The 24,512-nt window shown below is 32.7% G+C and overlaps 3 protein-coding genes across 3 annotated transcripts; 2 read left to right on the forward strand and 1 right to left on the reverse strand.

Annotated features, from left to right (window-relative positions):
- Nucleotides 1–340: 340 nt before the first annotated feature.
- LOC139503599 (uncharacterized) lies at nt 341–10,295 on the forward strand. Its single transcript, XM_071293409.1, has 7 exons — nt 341–3,081; nt 3,555–3,677; nt 4,328–4,460; nt 5,443–5,598; nt 7,160–7,277; nt 8,000–8,657; nt 9,736–10,295. Exons 1-3 carry the CDS (start codon nt 2,497–2,499, stop codon nt 4,370–4,372), a joined length of 753 nt encoding a protein of 250 aa, XP_071149510.1. The 5' UTR covers nt 341–2,496; the 3' UTR covers nt 4,373–4,460; nt 5,443–5,598; nt 7,160–7,277; nt 8,000–8,657; nt 9,736–10,295.
- A 3,434-nt stretch (nt 10,296–13,729) lies between these two features.
- On the reverse strand, nt 13,730–17,081 carry LOC139503600 (uncharacterized). Its single transcript, XM_071293410.1, has 2 exons — nt 16,996–17,081; nt 13,730–15,709 (listed from the first exon to the last, which is right to left on the reverse strand). The coding sequence occupies exon 2, from the start codon at nt 15,699–15,701 to the stop codon at nt 13,968–13,970; it is 1,734 nt and encodes a 577-aa protein (XP_071149511.1). The 5' UTR covers nt 15,702–15,709; nt 16,996–17,081; the 3' UTR covers nt 13,730–13,967.
- Nucleotides 17,082–19,942: 2,861 nt separating this feature from the next.
- On the forward strand, nt 19,943–24,087 carry LOC139503601 (uncharacterized). The gene is made up of 2 exons (XM_071293411.1): nt 19,943–20,066; nt 21,439–24,087. Exon 2 carries the CDS (start codon nt 21,460–21,462, stop codon nt 23,473–23,475), a length of 2,016 nt encoding a protein of 671 aa, XP_071149512.1. The 5' UTR covers nt 19,943–20,066; nt 21,439–21,459; the 3' UTR covers nt 23,476–24,087.
- The last annotated feature ends 425 nt before the right edge of the window (nt 24,088–24,512 follow it).

Below are 24,512 nucleotides of genomic sequence, written 5' to 3' on the forward strand. Positions count from 1 at the left end.
ATTCATATTTTTAGTCTTTTTATGTTTTTTTTATCAAAAACTACCAAAAAAAATTCAAGCTCTCAATAAGCGAAATGATCAAAGCTACGCGTTTAGTTTAGCATTTTCAACGCTAAAACAAATAACTGAACTATTAAATTTTAAGAGTTTTAGAATTTCAACATTATAATGATTTCAAGTTGGAAAAAATTTCCAAATTTCAAAACATTTTAAAAATTGGGATAATCAACATAAAAAAAAATAAAATATAGAATTGTTTGGTATTACAAATGAACACAGACCAGTTTTACGTTGACATTTCTTTCGTTATTTTGAAATCACACATCTAATTAACTTTTACGTGTTTAGTTAAAGTTTGTGTTATGTTATTTCATTTCTTAATCACACTACGGTACCCTGTATATCTTATTTGAACAGTATGTGTTCCTTCATTGAAATATTTATATAACATCTCGGTACCAGATACTAATTTAAAGATCTCGTTCCACAACATGACCGCATGGATGATAAGTATCTATACCAAGAATTACCACAAGTTTGGTTCAAATCAGTTCGTCAAATGATTTTCAGACACGATTTTTTTTAATTCAAAATATTCATTTTCATGTATCACAGAGCATGAAATAGTGACTTATTCATGCCACTCATTACATAGTAAGTGTCCCTCCCCCCTCTCCAGAGTATTTGGGGTTCTGCATGATATTTAAGATAATGTGAATAATACATAGACGTTAATACATGCATATAATTAAGTGTTTTGAATGCAAATAGTATTATGGTCCATTGAATAATCTTCTTGTGCAAACAACTGTGTTTGTTGGTGTTTTTATCAGATTAAAGGCAATCTGCTGCTTATCATAATCTTTTCTTTATACGTAAAATTGATGAATTTCTTATGACAAGTTTACGAAGCATTTCTGTGAAGTATAATGTAACTTCTAATGTTACACGAACATGGAGATGATACAAGGGTCATGTGACTAAAGGTACTATGTTTCCTCATCGAGGTACTTTCAAAATGGTGGTTCGTTATTACTCAAACTAAAATTAAAATATATAAGATTACAATGGAAAATACTGTAAACGATTCAAGCATAACAGAAGTTTCAAGTTTTGAAGTGTCTTATAATTTTCAAAATAGTGAAACCTTGGATGTTACTGAACACGAGCGTTCGATTGAAGAAAGATCGGTCTTTGTGCAATCTAGTGAACAAACTTTGGCAAACAGTGTGGGTTCATTTAATGGAAGAAATTTTCAGGAGAGTGATTTAGAAACATCAAGTATTTGCGAAAACAGTATTGAAGAATTATCACTTATACAAGATAATGTGGAGAGAAGGCACATCCACATACCGTCGCCAATTGCTGAAAGGTTTCCAGCAGTTTATGATTTTATTGATGATGAACCACCGCCACCCGTAAGAGCACCTGTTTTGTGCGAAGAAGATCTTTTTGAACGGAATTCGGATTCTAATAGTACAGATAATTTGTCCATCATTAGCTCAACACTGCCAACAAGTGGATCTTCCACACAGTCGGAACCTGTTGGGCATTTGGAATATGAACATCCTAATTTCAAGACTAGTACACCAGTTTCAAAGGGACGTAGAGGTTCGTTGCATTATTGATTAAAACCAATTTCTTGGTGTTATACGATTATATTACAAATACAGTTTGTTTTATTAAGCATTTTGTTCAATCGTTAAATAGTACGAGGAGTAACTTTTTTTTCTGGTTTAACAACTTATTAACTAAATTCAAGTTATAAAAGAATCAATCCGGTATATTTATCAGTATCAACAACACTATTTGATACGTTTTTATTGCTTCTTGTATTTTATAAATAATTGACATAAATCTAAAATAAATTTTCAAAATCAAATTCAAATTCAAAGTTGTATTGCCATATAAACTTTACAGCATAACAACAACAAAAACAAATGAAGACAATAATTAAGTAACTCAATATATATATTAATGTAATAGAAGAAATAGTTTATTTTGAATGTTTTAGTTAATAAAAACAATTCTTTTTATCTTTATATTGTTTATGGAGTACAATTTTTTTATGAACCATTTCTACACTTTCCCGTTGCTGTCAATCCCTTAAATGAATTTTTTAACCAATAACATGGGCTTTGCTCACAGTTGAAGGTCGAACGGTATAGTCCTATAGTTGTTAATTTCTGTGTCATTTGGTCTCTTGTGGAAAGTTGTCTCATTGACAATCATACCACCTCTTCCTTTTTATATTTAACGGCTGTATATTCTTCAAACACATGTAAGCATCATATAAAAAAAAGAACAAACAGGTGCAATCTTCCAATTTATTATTGCCGGTTATAGATCACTAGAAGTATTTCATTCGCAACTAATGTTATACAAAAGACAAATCAATTTTCAAAATAATAATGGTTTCTAGTATGAGTATTTTAAAAAATAAAACTATAAACAAAGGTTCATTTTACCATTTCAGATAAAGCCAACACAACGTCTATGATAATGAAAAAAACAGGTTCTTTGGCCTTAAAGAAAGCTACGAAAAAGTGTGGATGCGAAAGAATATGTACTTCTAAAAAATTCTATGAAAGAAAAGTTATAAAGAAATTAAGAACATTATATTGGACTCTAGACATGGAAGAAAGGGAACAGTGGTTTTCCGGAAAATTTGAAGACTTTCAACCATCATCTGAAAGTACATGTAATCAAAGGTTTACTTTTCGTATAAATGGAAATGTGGTTTGTCAACAAGCATGGTTACAAGGACATAGTATAACAAAGAGTAGCTTTTACAGATACAGAAAAAAATGGCAGAATAGTAACCTAACAAGAAACTCTAAAGCGGGCCAGTCTTTTAGTGAACAAAAGCAAGCAGCTATCCGTTGGTTGGGAGAATACATTGCTCAACGTGGAGAATGGCCACCTCATCAACAAGAAGTCTGGTTGCCTTTTGGAATGCGGAAGAAAGAAATCTATATAGCATATAGAAACGAACAGATAATGGATTTCAATAATTTCATGTCTACAACATCTTTTTACGCCATTTGGAGGAAGTTTTATGGTCATGTTAAAATCAGATCAGTAAGTTTTGTTTATGATACATTTTGATTGAGATTAATTCATTTTCTCAAAATTCATCAATTCTAAAAAGCAGCCCAATCAGTCATTATAAGTACACGTATGTTTTTGAGAAAAGAATAAAAGACACGAACAAAATTCATAATAATAATCATGTACTTTATATATATCTTTATTCTCAACTGTCCATGTTTTTGAAAAAATTCTTATCATTTTAATCTTGTTCTTTTCTACGATGGAATAAGCTTTTATATGCAATTTAAAGGTCTTCTGGGAATCAGGTCTTTAGTTGTGTCGAGTTTGTTCCTTACTTTCTGTCTACTTATAATTTTTCCAAAAGACGGCAGTACAAACATTTCTAGCTAAGAGACAATATATATCTATATAAATATAGAAACGTTTTTAGTGGTTAATTGTTTCTGTAATATTTTTAAACAGTGTGCATTTTATATAAAAAAAATATATATTTATTTCAGACAAATCTTTTTACAAAGTGCACAACATGCGTAAAACTTGACAGAGCACTACAGCTTCAACTGAATCCGCAGAAAAGACAAGCTATTTTCAGAGAAAAACAAGCCCCATCTTCATCGGATCATGTAAGTTATCGTATGTCTTAAGGCAATATTTTATTACTGTGTGTTCATTTCTTTTTAATCCTAAATGAAATTGGATAATTCATATAGAAGAAGAAGGAGATATTTTGATTGCCAATAATGGGCCCAAAAGCATAAACATTACAACATCAATAATTTTCATAATACAATACAAACAATGAAATAAAAAAAATTAAAATTAATGAGAACTTATATTTTTGATTGTCATTTTGTTCAACACTTGCATTCGCTATTTTATTAAGAAATGTGGTATGATTGCCAATGAGTCAACACCTCGGCAAAGGTCACTGTACGACCTTCAACAATCTGCAAAATCCATACCCCATAGGAAAGCTAATAAATGCATCTAAAATGACAATGTAAAAGAACTCAAACGAGAAAACTAACGGCCTGAATTATGTACAAAGCTATGAAAAAATAATATGATCGATAACCACTGAAGAACAGGCTCCTGACCTGAGACAGGCACATACAGAAAGTGGCGTGGTTAAACTGGCGCCTTATACTCCTCTTATTGACTCGTCAGATTGATGCAAAGAACAAAAACGAAAGAAAAAAGACACAGTACATTTCTGGTCATACTCGCTAATAATGTTTCTAAGCACAGCTAATGTCTGTTTCATTACTTCAAGAATGGAGAAACTGGCATATTACCGTCGGAGAACGATATCTCGTAGGCGGCCTGACAGGTATCTCAGTTTGATAATTGATGGAATGGACAATACTAAGACCAGTTTACCACATTTTAAAGATAGAAAAGGAAAAGTAAGTAAGCATGTTTGCTCTTCTTTTTTATATGTGCTGTTATAGAATTTGAAAATTATCTTAGATAAGGGGATATTTATTCCTCAATCAAAGCTCTGATTACCTGTCTGTATGTAATAAGACTTTTCGTTTGATATTATAAACAAATTAATGTTACATGTAAAATCGTCTACGTTTAAATGTAAGAAATCTTTTTACTAACTTTTTCCTCAATTTTTTTTTTAATGCCGTGAGAGTTTTTACCTAGGAATATAAATGACATGGACATGATTTCCAAGGAAAATTAGTCTGGGGCAATAGAAATTGATGCAAAACTCTTAATCAATGATAAAACACAACATTTTTCAAACCTTTTAAAATAAAGGGCATGGACATTTTTACCTTGGAATAATAATGACATGGACATGATTTCCTAGGAAAATTAGCCTGGGAATATGAGTTTTATTAATAATCAAAATGCACATCTCTTATATAATTATAGAACATTTGAAGTTCCATTGTTCATATGTAAATAATTTGATTCATAAATATTTTTATGATAAAAAAAAAGGACATGGACGTTTTTATCTAGGAATACGATGAACTTGAATTCCTAGGAAAATTAGTCTGGGGACATAAATTACTAGTCAGTTCTGTAACCATGGACTTTTTATACTAGTAATAATGCAAGTGTTGGTATTTTTTACGTATTATTATAAGTTGTAGTAATTTTAACAAAACAGAAGATCATCTGAATGTGTTATTTATATACTCATAGTTATGGTAGTATACATGTATATTATAAAAGCACGACAGGATATTAAAATGAGACAAAATTGTATGTTATTTTATTATGATTTTTCAACAAAGATATTTTTTTAAACTCGTCATGGTAAAAATTGATTGAAGGAAAGCAATCATGTATTGTATTTTTATAATTTAGCTGAATATTAATTGTCTTAGGTCAGAGAGAAAAACATGTAAACATGTTTTTATTTTGCAGGACCTTGCTTCAACCATTCCAATGAAAACACACGTAACTGGTGCCATTAACCATGGCACACATCAAAAATTTGTTTTCACTGATATTTAACAGTATAAACATGATTCCAATCTGACGTTGAACATCTTGATGAAGTTACTGTGGGAGGCTTCAAAGGTAAATATTAATTTGTAACAGATGTTGACATACACTAAGTTTATTTGTGGATTGTAATTGACACAGTTTCCTCATACGGAGCACATGCACCTCCTTTATTTATATAACAGGTCAAAATAATAGCACATCTTTTATATTACATGTCAAAGTAATAGCTAATATGAATTTGTTATGTTGATCTTAAAAAAATAAAGTTAACTAATTTTCATTTCAAATATGAGTGACATTGATATGATTATGAAAAACTGATAGTGTTAAGTAAAGAAAACTTGTTTTTAGTTTTGTTACGATCTTTTCTTAAAAATGAAACATATTGTTCTATATTTATACATATTTCTAAGGTACAATGTGCAAATGGGTACGATGTTTGAAATCTTATCTTAAAGGGGCATAACTACGATTTCGATAAAATATATAAAAAAAAAAGTTTAAATATTATTTTAATTTCGTAGGTAGCAGTCAATTTTGTCAAAATAATCTTTTTACCCTACGAAGAAAAAAATGCATTTGCACGTGCGTGTCTGTCTATTTATGTCAATCGGGTAGTATGACCATCGGCAGTTGCTATGGAAATTAAGATAGGTGTACGCATCTTGTCTATAATACTTGAGAGCCGATACATGTACATTATGATGAACAAAAGTCCATTAATACATTGCTAATGGTTTCTTTTGGACTTTTTGTAATTTATACATACATTTGAATACGTGATAAAAAATAATATGAGCATTTGGGTCAAATAGATTCACGTCAATTTGACAGGTTAAATATCTAAATTATATAACTTCAAAGATCTCATTTTTTTATTATCTTTTATATCTTACAAACTTTAGAATACATATTATTAAGTATATTACATTTATACTTATATAAAGTGCATAAGATATCGTATAAAGTTCATAAGCGTATACATTGTATCATAAGATATCCTATAAAAAGTTGATAATATATAATATAAGATATCTTATATATATTATATGAGATATCTGATATATAGATATAGGAAGATGTGGTATGAGTGCCAATGAGACAATTTATCATCCAAATAACAATTTATTAAAGTAAACCATTATACATGTAGGTCAATGCACGGCATTATAATTAATACGGGAGTACCTATATTTTATAGGGTATCTTATAAATATTTTTTATGTAACATTTATATATAGATATACTTATATATTTTTGTTTAGATGTTAAGATATCATGTATAGTTTATAAGATATTTTATAAACAACATTAAATGAGATATCTTAAATATTGTATGAAATATTTTATAAACCATAAATAAAGTACCATGTAAACTGTAATAGTCATCCCATGAACTATATACGATATCTTATAAACTAAATGAAATGTATTTCTAAGTTTGTTAGATATAGTTAGAATAAAGAAGGATACGGCTTGTCATAGTACATTGTTAAGATAAATATAAATACAATACAGTATTACAGTACATGTACTTCCGATAGTACATCAATAGTGAAACGTGATTCAAAGTGATATGATTTATAATTACTTTATTTCCATGTTTATTATAATATTATAATTTTGATTCTAGGGACGTCCATTACCTCCAGTATTGTACCTCCAGGCAGATAATTGCTTTAGGGAAAACAAAAAACAGATTTATCCTTTCATTTCTAGAACTTCTGGTCCATCGTCGAGTTTTCTATGAGGTAAGCCAAATAAAATAATGCGTGCCCTAATGTAAAAGTTAGAAGTCATATTCTAAAGTGTTTCATATTGGCCTTTAAGAATACATGTACTAAGTCCGTTACATCAATATGATTAAAAGAAAGATACAAGATATACGTTGATAAGGCTGTAACGGGGTGAATAGAAAAAAAAAGAAAGAAAAAAATACATATGTTCATTTCCTGAAGATATTCTGTAAACGCTATATATAATTATTGTTTATTTGGTAGGACCTGGATCCGATTAGATTTTGAAAGTCGCGGTTGAGGCGGAATCCAGAGTATTTTTGAAAATGCTGTACAATTTTTATACATGATTCTATTGTCAAATCAACATGTATATAAACGTAAATTGTTTTTAATCACTGAATGACGAAATAGCTGCGAAAACTAATGGTTTTTTTCCCAATCCAAACAAACATACTGTCCAAATGTAATAACACGTTTCAGAAAAGCACGGGCGTACATGCATATATACATGTATATGAACAGAACTGACAAGACTTTAAAAAAATTACCAGAAGCATCCTTCTTATCAATTTCATAGATAAGTATCTCAATGTGAAAAAATCTCTAGTCTACCCACTCCTTCTATCTTAAATAACTGATATATAAAACAGCACATACACTCTTTAGCATTTATTTATGATATTAAAACCATGGAAAGTATTAATACTGTAATAGTGTAAAAAAATACTTTGTAGATTCAGTTGTCCTTTCTGTATGTTGGTCATACGCATGAAGACATTGACCAAATGTTTAGTGTATTTTCCGATAGACTGAGGCACACGGATGCCACAACTCTTCCTGGACTACATCAACATTTGTATAATGCACAGGAACTGCATGGGTGCTATAATGTGAGCGGTTGGCTAGACCCATGCATAGCTGGAGTTAAAAGCCATTCCAAGTCAAATATTTTTAGATACAGATATGATGAGGCAAACAAGTCAGTGAATGTATACTATCGAAAAAATTCAGAACAACCATGGAAAACTCTCCGAAGAGGATTTTTTAAAGTGAGACCAAATGGGTTACCATTGCTACCAAATTCAAATCCACCAGTACTGATGGCCTCTTTTCACCTTTTAGACATGGATGTTTTAAAAAAGGGCAATTCTGTCTGGTCAACGTATTTGACGCAAGAAGCCAGATTATGGTGGACGAATAAACTGTCTTTTTATATACAGAATATGCAGAGTAACAAATACCAACTGACACAATATTCCAGAGGGATGTATTTGGCGACTAAATTCGTTCAAGCCATATGACAAAAATGCACTTGAAGATTCTGTGGATGGCACTGATCCCGTGCCATCCGATGTAAGACAGCTTTTAGTGGGCGAACAGGAAACACCGGAGGTAAGTCATCTATATGTTGCATCATATGACCAATTCCACAGTGTTTATGACAAAATAGGTGTTCTTATCCAATCAATACAAAATACAAAAGGGAATATTTGTCAATATTTTAATGCAATAACAATATAAGTTATAAAAAATACATACACAATCTCAATGGGTTGGTTGTACATGTAAATAAAATGAACAAAACAACGGCCTGTATACATGCATGACATATAACATGAATACTAATATGATATCACACTTTGTATTCTGTTTGAAATTGATTGTTTTTATTTAAAAGGTGGAATAAGTAGTAATTGCCTTTTTCGTCCATTCTCGATCTAAGTTAAGTCAATACCCATCAAAGCTTAGAATAAAATCAAGAAGGCGAAAAAAGAAAATAGTGCATGCTTGTGTATTCGTACATGTGTATCTGTATTATCACATTTAAATATAAATTAAATATTGACATGATAGAAAATACGAATCATTTCTTCTTTTGAATATGTCGTCAAGCTCAATTTTGCACATTTTTTATTTGTTTTTACCAGAATAATTTCAAAAACTAAAACAAAATGATCTGCTAACCAATTAATACTATCCATTAGAATAACACGTACATCTGTTTATATAGTGAGGCATGCTTAACGTCCAGTGGCAATTATTACGTGCATACTGAGGACGAGAAAATCTTTAAAAAATATACAATAGGTATATGTTATATGAGTAAGCACGTCATGTATAGGTCAGAAAATTTAAACCAACTCTTGAAAACTATAGTAGATAGACCAGAAAGTTGACTGTCAACAGACCTCTGAAAGAGTGGTTGTGATGGTCAAAAAATTGCATATATATCGGGTACATGATCGGGTTCTTGAATTTCATGTTCCTAAATGCATTGTAATTATGCACCGTTCTATTTTTTTTTAATTCAAATTGATATATAGATAAAGATTCAATTTTAGACAGTTTTACTGTTAAGCGGTTTCTTAAGTTTCTCAGACAGTAATATACAATGCAAGTCATTGCAGAACGCAACATCTGCAAATATTTTGATAACATTTTGTCAAAAAAATAACATTTATTTTTTCAGATTATTGTCAATAATTGATGATGAGGGACACGTACACACGATCTGAAGAAATCAGTATTGATGGACCTTTTAATCCAGATATGGAAATCAGTCTTGAGGAACTTTATTATCCATCTTCGAACATATGTGTTGTGAAACTTTTTTTATTCATAAAACATTGCAGAAAATATTGTTGAGAACACATCTTAAAAGTAAAATATCAAAATCTGCATGGCATCAATCGTACTTGGATTGACGGCAGAGCTTATCGATTACTATCGGCAATTATTTCTAACGTGCAGTTGTCAAACAGATACAATATTGTATAACGATGTATAATATTTCATTTCTCTTCTCTTCGTTTTGTTTGTTTTTGTTTTTATCATGTTATTTGATTGGTCTTCGTTAAATTATACACAATAATCCTATCAGATTAACTTATTAATATCAACATGATCAAAGCAAACATGATTTATAAATTGTTATGTTTACACACAAAATACAAGATATAATATTTAATCTTTATTTCAAAATAGCGTTCATAATGATCAAGCAATAAAATATGGACTTATATACAACAATGAATTTATTTGTTTTTTTTTCTAATATTTTGCATGCATAAAACGTGGAATCATACAGAATATACTAGGTTAACTATTGGAGCGTGTGGCATAGTTGATCTAGTTATAATACATTTGAGAAAGTTTGAATTTTCAAGCATAAAAGGTTATTCATCTTTATCTTTATAAAATGTTCTATGAAAGTATAATCTTTCTTTTTTTGTCAATGGCCCTTACTACTTAATATTATATTCCTAATAGGAGATGAGGATGAGATGGATATTGGAGATAATATAAAAATATATTCTATTGTTTTGATAGTCATTGAGACCCTTTTAACCCGAGCAACACGACAGGTGCCACATGTGGAATAGATCTGCGTATCCTTCCGGAGCACCTGAGATACCGCCTGTTTTTGATGGGGTTCATGTTATTAGGTTATAAAAAATATGAACTTCATTTATATTCTTGTTTAACCACTTAGAAGTGATACATTTGAATGTGTTGTTGTCCGTCTCACGCCAGGGGTTATTACATTTTGGTTGCATGTTTTCTTGAGAACTTCACTCAATCCATCAAGATGCTATACACTGTCATGCTTTAAAAGATTTAATGTTCAAAGTTCAACTTTTGTGACTTTTTAGTGTACTCCATTCGTATCTGTGGATCGAAGGAAGCAATACATACCTCAGATAGTCTTATATTAGTCCTTATTTTTTCAAATCTTTCCATGTTTTTTAAAAACGAAAAATAGATATGAGTATCGATACTCTCATCATACTCAAGGTAGAAACATGTGTTGCAAGAGTATCGATACTCTCATCATACTCAAGGTAGAAACATGTGTTAAAAGAGTATCGATACTCTCAATATGCTCATGGTAGAAACCTATTTAAAAGAGTATTGATACTCTCAAAGTAGAAAGCTGTTTAAAAGAGTATCGATACTCTCGAGGTGGATACCTTTTCAAAGAGTATCGATACTCTCAATATACTCATGGTATAAAACTTATTTAAAAGAGTATCGATACTCTCGAGGTGGATAACTGTTTAAAAGAGTACCGATACTCTCAAGGTAGAAAATCTTTTAAAAGCATATTAAGTTAGAAACCTATTTCCAAAAGTATCAATACTATCATTATTTTCATTGTAGAAACCTGTTTTGAAGAATTTCGAATCTCTTAAAGTAGAAAACAGTTTCAAAGAGTATCGATACTCTGTCAGAAAAAAAACTCTAGTCTAGATGCTAAAAAATGGTTCTAGAAAAAAAAATCACCGGAGTTTTCTAACGTTGGAGGTAGGTACCGCTTTATTGAGTATTGCTACTCTTAAAAAATGAGAGCAATATTGATACTCTTTAGTAAAAAGAGCTATAACAAGAAAAGTAATACTTTGTGGTATTATAAATGTTACTCATAGTACTAGACCGTACTCTTGAAGTCAAGAAATAAAAGAACCGCATGCAACAAAGAGTGTCAATACTCTTTAGATAAGACTGTTATAGAAGTAAACGTACCAAATAATGTGGAGAAAATCTGTTTTATACAAATTGAAGTAACTATATTTGAGTATCAAAACTCTCTTACAAATAAAATGAGAAGAATCTGACGAATTTTATAGAATTGATGATTATTTTTGTATCTAATGTCCCTGTTGTACAAATTAATGTACATATTCTTCATGTAAAAAGTTAATATCAAAATTGGGCCAAAATGGGAATTATTTATTTTCCCTTTTTTATTTTTAACGTGTTAAATGATGTTTTTATTTTTGAGTTTTTGACAAAATTGTTTGGAATTTGTTCAACAAAATTTGCATGCAGTATCGAAATAATATGTTTTGTCCTCTTAAATGTCAAATACTATTTTTGAATCATATGTTTTCTCGTTTTCAAAGAAAAACGCGTTAAATTTCTATCTAAAAAACAGCCAACTTTAAGTTTTACTTGGAGATGGTATTATATTTATGTCTTCATCATTCCGATGATCCTTGATGATATGTGCATAGAAAATATTTACGAAAATAGCGGGAAATTTAACCAAAAAATATATTTTTGGATTTTAAGGTAACTACTCAAAACCGTAAATTGAGGGGTACCCCCATTAAAGGGATAAAATACAAAAATGTGACCATAGAAACTTTTTACGACCCGACGGAAATTAAAATATAGATATTATTCTATCATTTAAAACAATTTGCAGCCGTGTGTTATTCCGGACCATTAAACTCGTTAACTAAGCGTCTTTTTCGATGTCAGTTGCAGTACTACAAGATGTGTACACTAATTTTGTGTCGTTTTAAAAAAGATGATGGATACCCAATTATATCCGTTGTTTTTTTTTCTATTCCACACCATTTGGTCTCTAGTGGATAGTTGTCAAATTGGCAATCACATTTTTATATGTATAGTCCATGACATGATAGACATGTATTGTTTATTTTAGAAGATTTCGAGAGCATTTGAAAATTTATGTATGGAAATAATTTTGTAACTATGCAGCTTTGCCAGACTAATTGTAAGTCTATTTGTAGCCAGGTATGTGTTATAGCTTTTGATTTTGCTAGTTACAGGTGGACTTTCTGTTCGGAATTTTCCTCGGAGTTCGGTGTTTTAGTAATTTTTAGGTTTTTTTTATAACAACAATAGGTTTGGTCATGCATACAAGAACACATTTTACGTGTTACCAGATATTTTCCAAAAAACATAATTTTGTTGTCAAGTCAAAATCATTTAATCGGTTGGAATATACATGTACGATCATGTACTCGTTTTCTCGTTTGAATTGTTTTACATTTGTCATTTCCGGGTCTTTTATAGCTGACTATGCGGTATGAACTTTGCTCATTGTTGAAGGCTGTACGATGACCTTTAGTTGTTAATTTCTGTGTCATTTAATTGGTCTTTTGTGGAAAGTTGTCTCATTGTAAATCATAACACATCTTCTTTGTTATAAGTCAGTAAGATAATTAAGTTACGGGCTCTCTTCTCTCAATCTGATCTCACCAGTTAATTTTATTTTTTTCTAATGGTTTTGTTTTTGAGTTTGTGCGTGTATTATTTTTTTTTTATGTGGCCAATAAAACCGTAAAAACAGAGGTTTTATGCTGCCTGCATGCCCAGGCGATTGACGCAGTTAGTTTTATCCTTGTCCGTCCGTACGTCTCAGAATTTGTTTCCGTTCTCTAATTTAAGTTTGCCTCAACCAAATGTTTTCATAACTTATCAAATTTGAATTTGGGGTGCGTCACTCTAGTAATGTCCTTTTATAACGTTATACGCAAGAGAGGGCATCATCTGTGTCCAATGAACACATTATCCATTCATTTTCATTTGTTTTGAAATTTCTTTTAGTTTCTTTTACTTGTTTTTTGTTGGTTTTTTTTTGTCTTTGCGAATTTTATTTATTAATAATATAAATTAGGAAGCTGTTTGTTCGTTAGGATCAAAACTACAAATGACATTAAGCAAACGATCTTTATCAATCAATCAATCATACAAAACTAAAAAAATATTCGACAAGTTTTGTTTTTATTGCAATAGAGAAGTTCATCTATTCTTTTCCTGTTTACCTTTATTTCAAATATTCCTAGTAATTTCTAAAACGACGATTTTAACAAGAAAAGCAATATTTCAATAAGACCTGGTCTATTGTCTCTTCAACGAGACAATTATCGTTTGTTGTTTGTAAAAGTTTTACTTGTATACAATGTCATAAATAGCAGAATGCTGCCCGTCTTTATCTGCAACTATAATTGTATTGTTTTTCTGATCATAAACAATTGCCTTTGGACAATGAAACCTATCCGTTTGTCCCAAAATATCTTGCCTATGGTCATCTTTCTCTGAAATCATAGTAACTTTTGCTGCCTTCAATCCACTAACAAACATATTACTGTGTTTATCAAAGCAGATATTCCTGATGTCGCGTTCGCCTTCGAAAGAAATCGTCTGTAGTTTATTTCCTTCATGGTCATACATGATAATCTTATCCGATTCGAATTCGGCTACAATTATTTTGTTTTTGCAGCATTGAACATAATTAATTGATGGCACTCCTAGACGAATACGCTTCATAATTTCTCCATTAATATTTATGATAGTCAAACCGCCGTCACCAGATTTTCTTGTAGCGGCTAGAATGTTTCCTTCCGAATTCACACACAAACCAAAACACATTTGCTCGAATCTAAAAGTGTTCTTTATTGTACAAGACAAGCCGTTAATTTGTAATAATTTAATATTATTGTTCAAAGGGAACGACACTGCAATAACAGAATCACTAATCAGGCATGCACCATGCGGTGTACCCAGGTTCGTATTCCTGACTTGTAAAGCACCATCACTACTGAAAATCATGATACCTAGTTTACCTCCGTAATCGGTTATGACTGTCTGTCCAGAAGGCAACGGGACGATGCTTGTAATGTTTATATCAGTGGTAAGCATAAAATAAGCTGACATTCTTGTTTGTATATACTGTTTTAATTTCAATTCTGACACGGTGGTCCTTGTAGATGTTGATATCTTTTGTGCTTCTGTATTGTCAAATACTTTCAAATCACATTCTAACGTGGAATTAGGTGTCGTGACAGTTGCGAGCGAAACGTCTTTAGACAGCAGAGAAGACAACTGTTGGCTGCATTCGAGAGCAACATTTATTTCTTGTAAACCATGAAAGTTTTTTAAAAACAATTCAGTTTTTTTATCTTCATTCATGATATTTTCTTCGATCTTTTTAATCGCTGAGTAAACTTGAAAGTCACTTCCGTATGCTAGAACCTTTTGGAGAGCTGAATGCATGTTTTTGTATACAGATTCGTGTGACCCAATTTGAGCAATCGTATTGTATACAATAATGGATTGTGTCTTCCTGACTGCAGTTGCTTGCTCATTCAACGTTTTCTCAAATTCATCTAGCACTAGATCCAGTTCCTTACGCATGCGTCGAAAATCAGTGCACAGCTCTGACGACTGTTTTTCTATTCGATCGATATTCTCTGTCCGATTTTTCTTAAGTTTCATTAGTCCTTCCATTCTTTTTTCCAATTGTTGCGTAATTGTTGATACCATGGCGGAAGACTTGATGTTTTCAATGACTTTATTGAGTAGCGTTATACCGGTACAATTTTCGTGTTTTTCTTTCACGCACTGTACACAGCAGTGAATTTCATGGTTTGGACAGTAGAGTTCAAACTTTTCATCATGTTCGAGGCATTTATTCAACTCTTCAATCATTTTTCTCGGCATTTCTTTGTAGTGGTCGCTATTTATAAGTTTATGACCCCTAGAGGCCTTCGCTGCGCTATGATGGCCGCTGCATTCGTCGCACAGTCCTTCATCACAAGACGGACACCATACGACTGCTGGCTTTGCTATTTCTCGAAAGTCGCACGGCCCACATCTGATTTCTTGTGTTACTGTTGTCATTTTACCCACTGCAATGACAAAAGAATCAAACATTAAAAAAAGCTTAGTAGAATTAAGGAATCCTGGTCGTTTCATCTCACCCAGTTGTTTCGGTCCAATGCATGTGCGCTCTGAGCCATCTATCTACCCTTTTATCAATTAATATTATTGGGCAAGAATTAATATGAATTTTTAATTTAAGAAAAAAAGACGTGGTATAATTGCCATTGAGACAACTCTTCACCAGTGGGTTGGGATCCCGCTAACATGTTTAACCCCGCCACATTCTGTGTGTACGTACAGTACCTGTCCGAAGTCAGGGGCATGTAGTGGTTGTCGTTTGTTGCTGTGCTACATATTTTTCGTTCATTACTTTGTACATAAATTAGGTCGTAAGTTTTCTCGTTTTAATTGTTTTACACTGGTCATTTCGGAGCCTTTTATAGCTGACGATGCTGTATTGTGCGGGATCCGGGATCAGACACCCCACCACCACCACCCAAATGAGACCCAATGTAAGTAGTTGCAATCATATACCACATCTTCTTTTTTATATTCATCGTTTATTTATGCCTACAGTCAATGATAGTTTTTTATTCCAAAAAAAAAACCAGCTTATATAAAAGAACGGCAAGAAGATCACCGCCTTCGTAACTAATGACGGTTTATAATTATCTGAATTACGTTGAAGAAAACGACAAAGTTTTGGTAGCAGGATTTGGAAGAAAAGAACATGCTGTTGGAGATATTTCTGGTGTCCGTTTCAAGATAGTCAAAAATGCAAGTGTTTCCCTCTGGGCTCTGTTTAAGGGAAAGAAAGAAAAGCCAACTGAAGGACATAAGACAACCAAGAGTTAGAGAATGTTATATACATTCATTAACCCCAATACGTATGGAGTGGCCGTTGGAGTCGCCAACTTTTAGTTAACAATAGATTGCGCGTTTTTTTTTTGTATGTTATCTTGAGGATCATTGTTATAATATCAACCAGGAAGTAAATGCTCACATTTAAACAAACGATATAGATAACGAATATAAAGCTAAAAATAAACCCAACCATAATTGACGGTTGTCAAAAGTTAAGTCGTCTATCTGTGGAAGTATTATAATACTGTCATGGTCTATCTACATACTAGTAATATGTAAAAGTGTTATTTTATGCATGATGATGACATCATGTTTGTTTTCCTTGATCCAGTCGGACGACATGTTATAAAGGAGTAACTGTAAGAAATATTAATTTTGAAGAAATAAACTGTTCCACAGATTAAGTAAAATAGTGGAATATATGATTTCACGAGGAGTTAATATCTACCTGATTATTATTCGTCCTTGTTTTTGTAAAATCAATGTAGCTGGCATAAAATCCACGTCATGATGATTGTTTGAAAAAGTAAATATAGGTAGTGGTTATGTCCCTTTTAGTTTTCGGCAAAACATTTTCACATTTTCACGTGTGCATAAAGCTATTTATAAAGGATCCTAGTTTATTCACTTGTGTTGGTGTTGATGGGTTAAGTATATAACTTTGTCATTGTCAGTGAGATTAGCAAATGAATTACTTTCTCTGTTAATGCAATTAAAATGTGTTAATCTAATATTTGAATTATGAGAACAATTTATTAAGAAATGTTTCTCAAATTGATTAGTTAAATTTATAAATTAAGGGGTGTATAGGAAGGGTTCAATTAACCATGACAGAGGGTGATATATCATTGCTAAGTAAAATGTTCAAAACATCATCGTAAATCAATTTTGATACATTTTGTACCAACTATATACTATTAGATACTTATTTGATATTTATATATATAACTGTGTAAAATAGAGGTGTAATATACCAGATGGAAATTGAAACTCATAAGTCGAAAAACAAACTGACAACGCCATGGCTAGAAAAGAAAAAGACCATCAGACAAACAATTATAGTACACCAGACACAGGATGGAAAACTAAAGACTAAGCATACCGTGATGTACATGGTAATAAGTCTTAATCGGTAGGTCACATTCGGGAAAAGGGGACAGAATTGTAGTTACGACATAAGGAACTTTTCCGCTACCATCTTTGAAACAAAAACACCAAGCCCCAAAGATACACCAAGCCCCAAAGATACACCAAGCCCGGCCTGGAATATTGTATCAACTGGAAAATATATACTCCGTTGGAACGAGCATGCAGCAAGCCTTTATCAAGGAAATCATGATACGAGATACACCAAGCCGTGGAATATTGTATCAACTGGAAGATATATACTCCGTATACAGGCGCTGCTGAAACGTTGACACATAGAAATGTAAAGTTCACTATTCCCTTTTGTCGTAAAGTTGTGTTTTCAACCGACCCTCATTTTCAAATTCTAGATAACTTCAAGATATAAGGTAGACTTCACTGGGTCTGGGGTTTTTTCTTATAGCAGAAAGTAAAGTTAAAGGATACTACTTTTTTTTTACTATATAAAAGAGTCAAAAATAGCTACATATACTTTTTGGGGGATTGGAGTCGTATATGAGGGGGTTCAATATACCACCACAGGGAGGTAAATATACACCCATTTTGTTTTATGAAATAACAAAAACAAAAAATGTTAAGTTCAGTACTTTAATTTTAATTTATTTCAAATAAATTAATCTCTGTAAATACAAGCGTTAAAATGCAGTTATTATCATATAGATTCTGCCACTATAATGAGTGGGATATGACATTTTCCAGACGAGACTCATTCATTTTGTTTCTAACATTTAATTTTAGTTACTGTCGAAAGATTAGAAACATCGAAAGTTTAGAAACATCGTAGTGCACGAGATTTGGTGGGGATCTAGCTGTTTCCCTGATTTATAAATGATAAGTAGACAAACGGAATCCTTCTTGTCATCATTCGGCATGGTCATCTTTCATCGCAAGAACAACTGACGTCCGAACTCCATGTTGATCAATGAATAACAGAGAAATGAGCAGGTCGGAAAATAAAATTGAGAATGGAAATGGTGAATGTGTCAAAGAGACAACAACCCGACCAAATAAAAAACAACAGCAGCGGGTCACCAACAGGTCTTCAATGTAGCAAGAAATTCCAGCACCCGGAGGCGTCCCTCAGCTGGCCCCTAAACAAATATATACTAGTCCAGTGATAATGAACGCCATACTAATTTCCAAATTGTACACAAGAAACTAAAATTAAAATAATACAAGACTAACAAAGGCCAAAGGCTCCTGACTTGGGACAGGCACAAAAATGCGGCGGGGTTAAACATGTTTGTGAGATATCAACCCTCCCCCTATACCTCTAACCAATGTAGAAAAGTAAACGCATAACAATACGCACATTAAAATTCAGTTCAAGAGAAGTCCGAGTCTGATGTTAGAAGATGTAACCAAAGAAAATAAACAAAATGACAATAATACATAAATAACAACAGACTACTAGCAGTTAACTGACATGCCAGCTCCAGACTTCAATTAAACTGACTGAAAGATTATGATTTCATCATATGAACATCAGACACAATCCTTCCCGTTAGGGGTTTAGTATCATACCATCATAACATATATGAGAAGAACATAACCCGTGTCATGCCAACAACTGTTTTTAGAATAAATGTGTCTAGTTCCTATGCAAAGACCTTATCAGTGACGCCAAAATGAATACATCAATTATGAATATTGCATCATATAGTTCAGCTAGCTTTTGTACAATTTCAAATAATATGTTTATTATATTAGATAATAACATTTACGGTGATTTGTTAGATACTATGGGAAATTAAAGATATAAACAAAATTATATCATAAAACCTGCTCTCCAGTTCAAAATAAAACTGCCCAACTGCCCGTAAAATATATAATAAAAAAATTGAGAATGGAAATGGGAAAAAGAGACAACACCCCGACTAAAGAGCAGAAAACAACACAAGGCCACCAATGGGTCTTCAACACAGAGAGAAAACCCGTCACCAGGAGAAGGGCTTCAGCTGGCCCTTAAACAAAAATGTGTACTTGTTCAGTGAAAATGGAAGTCACAGTTTATTGGGAAAAATTATTGCAAACAATGCATGCATGCACACATTTAAAATTCAATATAAACTTTGATATATCATATCGACAGTGTACAAAATAGAATAATACTTTTGTACGAGACCAAAGCCGTTACAGATTCATATCGTTTATAAAATTGTTTTAAAATCCTAATGCATGTAATGTGTAAAAGGTTATACAATTTAAAGAAAATAGATAGTATACAAAAATCGTGACCCTAAACTCAATTTGTCAATATTATCGATTTCTTAATCAATACACCTTTAGAATTTAAATGTAAACTATCCGATCAATACACAGAAGTGGATTTTAAATAGAAAATTAAAATGGACGCCAATTCCTGATGATCAGGTATGTTTATGTTTTTCTTACACCTGTTGGTACAAATGTATTACCTAATTCTAGTAGAAATTGGTTTACAATTTTGAAAATATGAAAGATGTAAATGTAAACAACAACAATGTGACCGAGAGACTTGAACATGTCGAAGCATTATCATGTCGAAGAATCTAATTTGTATGAACAGACATAAACATATTGTATTATTCTAATCCAGGGGCACATCCAGCCATTTATAACAGGAGGTTCCTAACCCAGATAAAGGGGGTGAATGGATCGTCAAAAGCAGGGAGTTTCAACCCCGCACTACCCCCTCCCCCCCTATTTTTGGATCCGTCATTGCAATCATCTGATCATGGTGTCCTATTAGACTCAGAGCAGTGCATTCATTCACAATTAAATACACACATTTGATTAAAATATGCCCTATTATTTTGCTTGTTGGAGGGCGTGCTGCGACCTACAATTTATGACTATCGTTGCTAACTCTACGTCGTTCGATTTCTGCTAAAAAGTTGTATAATTTGCAATCATACCTCATCTGTTTATTAGGGAGCTACCATTTGATTTTTATGGGGGGGCTAGGATGAAATTTGAAAAAAATAGGCAGGACAGGAGTTTTGAGTAAAAAAAAAGGCAGGATGAGACACTTGCGAAAAAAAAAAGTCAGGACGACAATTTAGGTAAAAAAAAGTCAGGATAAACTAAAAAAAAAAAAGGCAGGACCGAACAGAGTGAAAAATAAAAAGGCAGGACAGAGATTACAGATAAAAAAAAAATGCAGGACAACATTTTTCATCCTAGCCCCCCCCATAAAAATCAAATGGTAGCTCCCTTACTGGACCACAACAAATGCGGACCGAGATTTTGAAAAACAAAGAGGAGGACTAATCAACGTTAAACTATCAATGCATAAATCATACATGTAGCTAAATAAAGCGGTCCTCGCCTGCTATCCTCTTTTAACTAGACTCTGCACAAGATGTGGAATAAGAACACGTATGTTGTACTATTCTAGTATATATATATATATTAAAAAGTCCCTGTGCACAATTTACGTGCTTCATTGATAATAGTGTCCTGAGTTTGTCAAACAATAACGTTGTTGAAAAGATGTTCTACGAGGAATTTAAAAGGGGATCCTCAATGTCTATATTATTTATTTATTGTAGGTTTTTTATTTTTAAAATTAAACTGGCTAACAAATTAATACTGACTCTAAATTTCTCATGTAAATGATTGTACTATTATTTCTTTCTATAATTACCGTTATGTAATTTCTCTATTCTGTCAGACTTTCATTTCTGTTTTACTTAAATCTTTTATTTTTGCAAATCACGCACCATTAAAGTTTTTTTTCTCTAAAATTCACATTTATTTTCAGCTGCTTCCAAAGACAACCAAAATGGCGGACCCAGTTATACAAACAGCAGAACAACAAATCACGTGCACAATTTGCTTCGACATTTTTGATGAACCGAAATCGTTGCCATGCCTACACACGTTTTGCAAGAAATGTATCGGTGATCATATTCTTCACCACTCTGAGTTTGCGCGGAGGATGGGATATCATTGTCCAATTTGCAGAGGATTTGTACTCGCTCCAACGGGGAAAGAATTTTCTCCACATCTATGGGTTGAAAGTTTACCAAACAATCACAACATTGTATCAATGATTTCTGCATATACTACGCCGAGGCCTTATTACCTAAACCCTTGTGCCGTCCACCCGAACAAAGAACTTGAATTTTACTGCGTTGATCATGAACTTTACATATGCTCGTTATGCTCGTTGCAGCACCGGAAATGTGACGAAGTTCTATCACGTGAAGAAGCGGAAGATCTTCCACGCAAAGTAACTCCTTCAACAGATAGCACTGAGGAGCGTTATATATCCTACCTATTTGATCAGTGCAACGACATAGAACATCTAATGGACAGTAGAAAGGGAATTTTAAGCCGAATTGACCAATCAGAGGAGGAAATTAAGAGTCGAATAACTACAACAAGTCGCAAGGCAACCGATCTTATAAAATCACAAGAAGAAAAGGTTATCAGCCAGCTTTCGAAACTCAAATCAAAGGAGGTGCACAAAATTGAATCCGATATTCGCAAATGCCAAAAAGCCAATGAAAAATGTAAAAGATCACTTCAAAGTCTGCAGGAAGCGAGAGATAAAGAAGACGCGGAAGATATGACAAATACTTTGGAAAACGTGAAAAAAGAATACGAAGCAAACAGCAGAAAAATACGAGAACTCTCGAGGAAATCGTTTAGAAGCACCATTGACTTCCAAATGAATTCGTCAATCGAAAATTTCATTACTGATTTCCAGTCCTTTGGGAGTGTTGACTTTATCCGAGACGATGGAATACCACAGACACCATGTTCTACATCATCAGGCTCTGCTTCTCTGCCTACACCAAGCCAACGTTGTCCAAGACCATCCAAATCGGCAACAAGCAGACGACGAGATTTTTCACCAAATTCATCGTGTCCATCTTTTGGCGTTGGAGGAGATCGGGATGACCGCCCTCGCACAGTGCAATCTCAACGCATTCGGTCTGCTTCGTCCGTCGATTATGCTGAGGCACGTGGGAATAGCGGTTTTTATATAAATGAGGGGGCACACATTGAAGTATCGCAACACAGTAAACAGCCATCTTGGATTACTGGAATAGCCATATTAGATAATGGCAATGTGGTAGTTGTTGATCATGCCAACGAAACAGTGTCACTTTATGATACAACTTATGTCAAAGTTTCAGAAATTGTTGTGACACCGGCCCCTTACGACACGACGACTATCTCAAATACCGAGTTACTTGTCACACGGCCGGATATCGACACTCTTTTAGCCATCAACGTGTATGGCCAAGGAGAATTAAAATACGGAGCCTCGTTCCAAACAGGTCTAAAAGCCAAATCAATCAGCCATGACAATAGTCATCTAGCCGTTTGCAGCAGCACCAAACTCCAAATCTACGTCAAACACAATGGACGATGGCGAAAGCACGAGGAACATTCATTTGATCGCACTAAATTCACATATGTTGCAATCGACGGCGTAAAGGAGCGAATATTCATTACGGACCAAAAATATCCGGAACCTGAACTTCTCTGTCTAACTTACGATGGAGACATCCGTTGGCGGTTTATGCATCCGGATCTAGGATTTCCATCAGGCGTTGCATTATGTAGTGGTCATATTTATGTTGCATCATGGGATCGGGCAACTGTACTCCGAGTAGCATATAACGGTTTATATGAAGGGACTGGAATACAACGAGGTATCCAGTTTCCATGGAAACTTACAGTTACATCGAGACACAACAAACTTTTACTATCACAACATAAAAACACGCTAGCCACGGAGGCGAGACGAATCATTCGATTTTTCTCCCTAGATGCAGAAATGTAAATTTTATACTTAAAAGTTCATTTGTTCGCATGTTTTTTTTCTCTTTTTTAAATAAAAGAGGTTAAAGACCGCCAGTCGCAATTTGTAAATATTGACCATTTTATTTTATTGTTTGCATGTTGGAGTTTCACGTAGAAAAAAGTGCTTAGAACAACATTTTGTCACGGCTAGACTTAAATAATTTTTTTTTATAATTTATCATCTTATATATAATAATGAAAGGATTCAATATCACTTACTCCTTGGCCTGAAAGCGAGGGGTATGTCAAATGAATCTGTGGTAAATTATCATTTTTTTATGGATATAATTGTTTTTTGTAGTCTTTGAAGAACAATTAATTAGATTTTCAAAAATTCTTTTATGGCAGCCTTTTGAGTACATTTATTTAGATTTTTAAAAATACTTTTATTGCAGTTTTCGAAGCACATTTATATAGAATTTCTAAAATTCTTTTCGTGTAGAATAGCCCAATTTTATATTTTTTTTAAAGACGACAGAATATTTTCCTGATAATTGTTATTTTTCATGTTTACAACCGTGTTACCATGGTTTCGTCTAGTAAAATTGTAAAGAGTCTGTGATATTTTTTTCATAAAAGATAATGAACATTTTGTTTTGTGTCGAAATATTACGAATTTAACAAAAATAGAGAATTCATCAGATGCTATACATCGTACCAGTCTGAAAACATTTGTTAATGTCTTTTGAAATGTATTGTCTCCAAACTCATAGAACGTAAATGCCAGAACAAACAAAACATACAACTTACAGTAAACCAGACATCTAAGTCTGTGATAAAAACCAATCAAAGATATTGAAAATTTTGTTTTGTGTTATAAACATCACAAAATCATAAACAAAAAATACGAAAATAAATCTGACATGGTACAAGCATTTCCGATATCGTGCAAAAGTACTTAATTTTTGTCTTTAGAACTTAAGAACATACGGTGACCTATAGTTGTTAATGTCTGTGTCAGTTTGGTCTCTTCTGGACAGTTGTCTCATTGGCAATCATACCACAGCTTCTTTTTTT

Source organism: Mytilus edulis, chromosome 14 (genome assembly GCF_963676685.1).
Source record: "Mytilus edulis chromosome 14, xbMytEdul2.2, whole genome shotgun sequence".
NCBI lineage: Eukaryota > Metazoa > Mollusca > Bivalvia > Mytilida > Mytilidae > Mytilus > Mytilus edulis.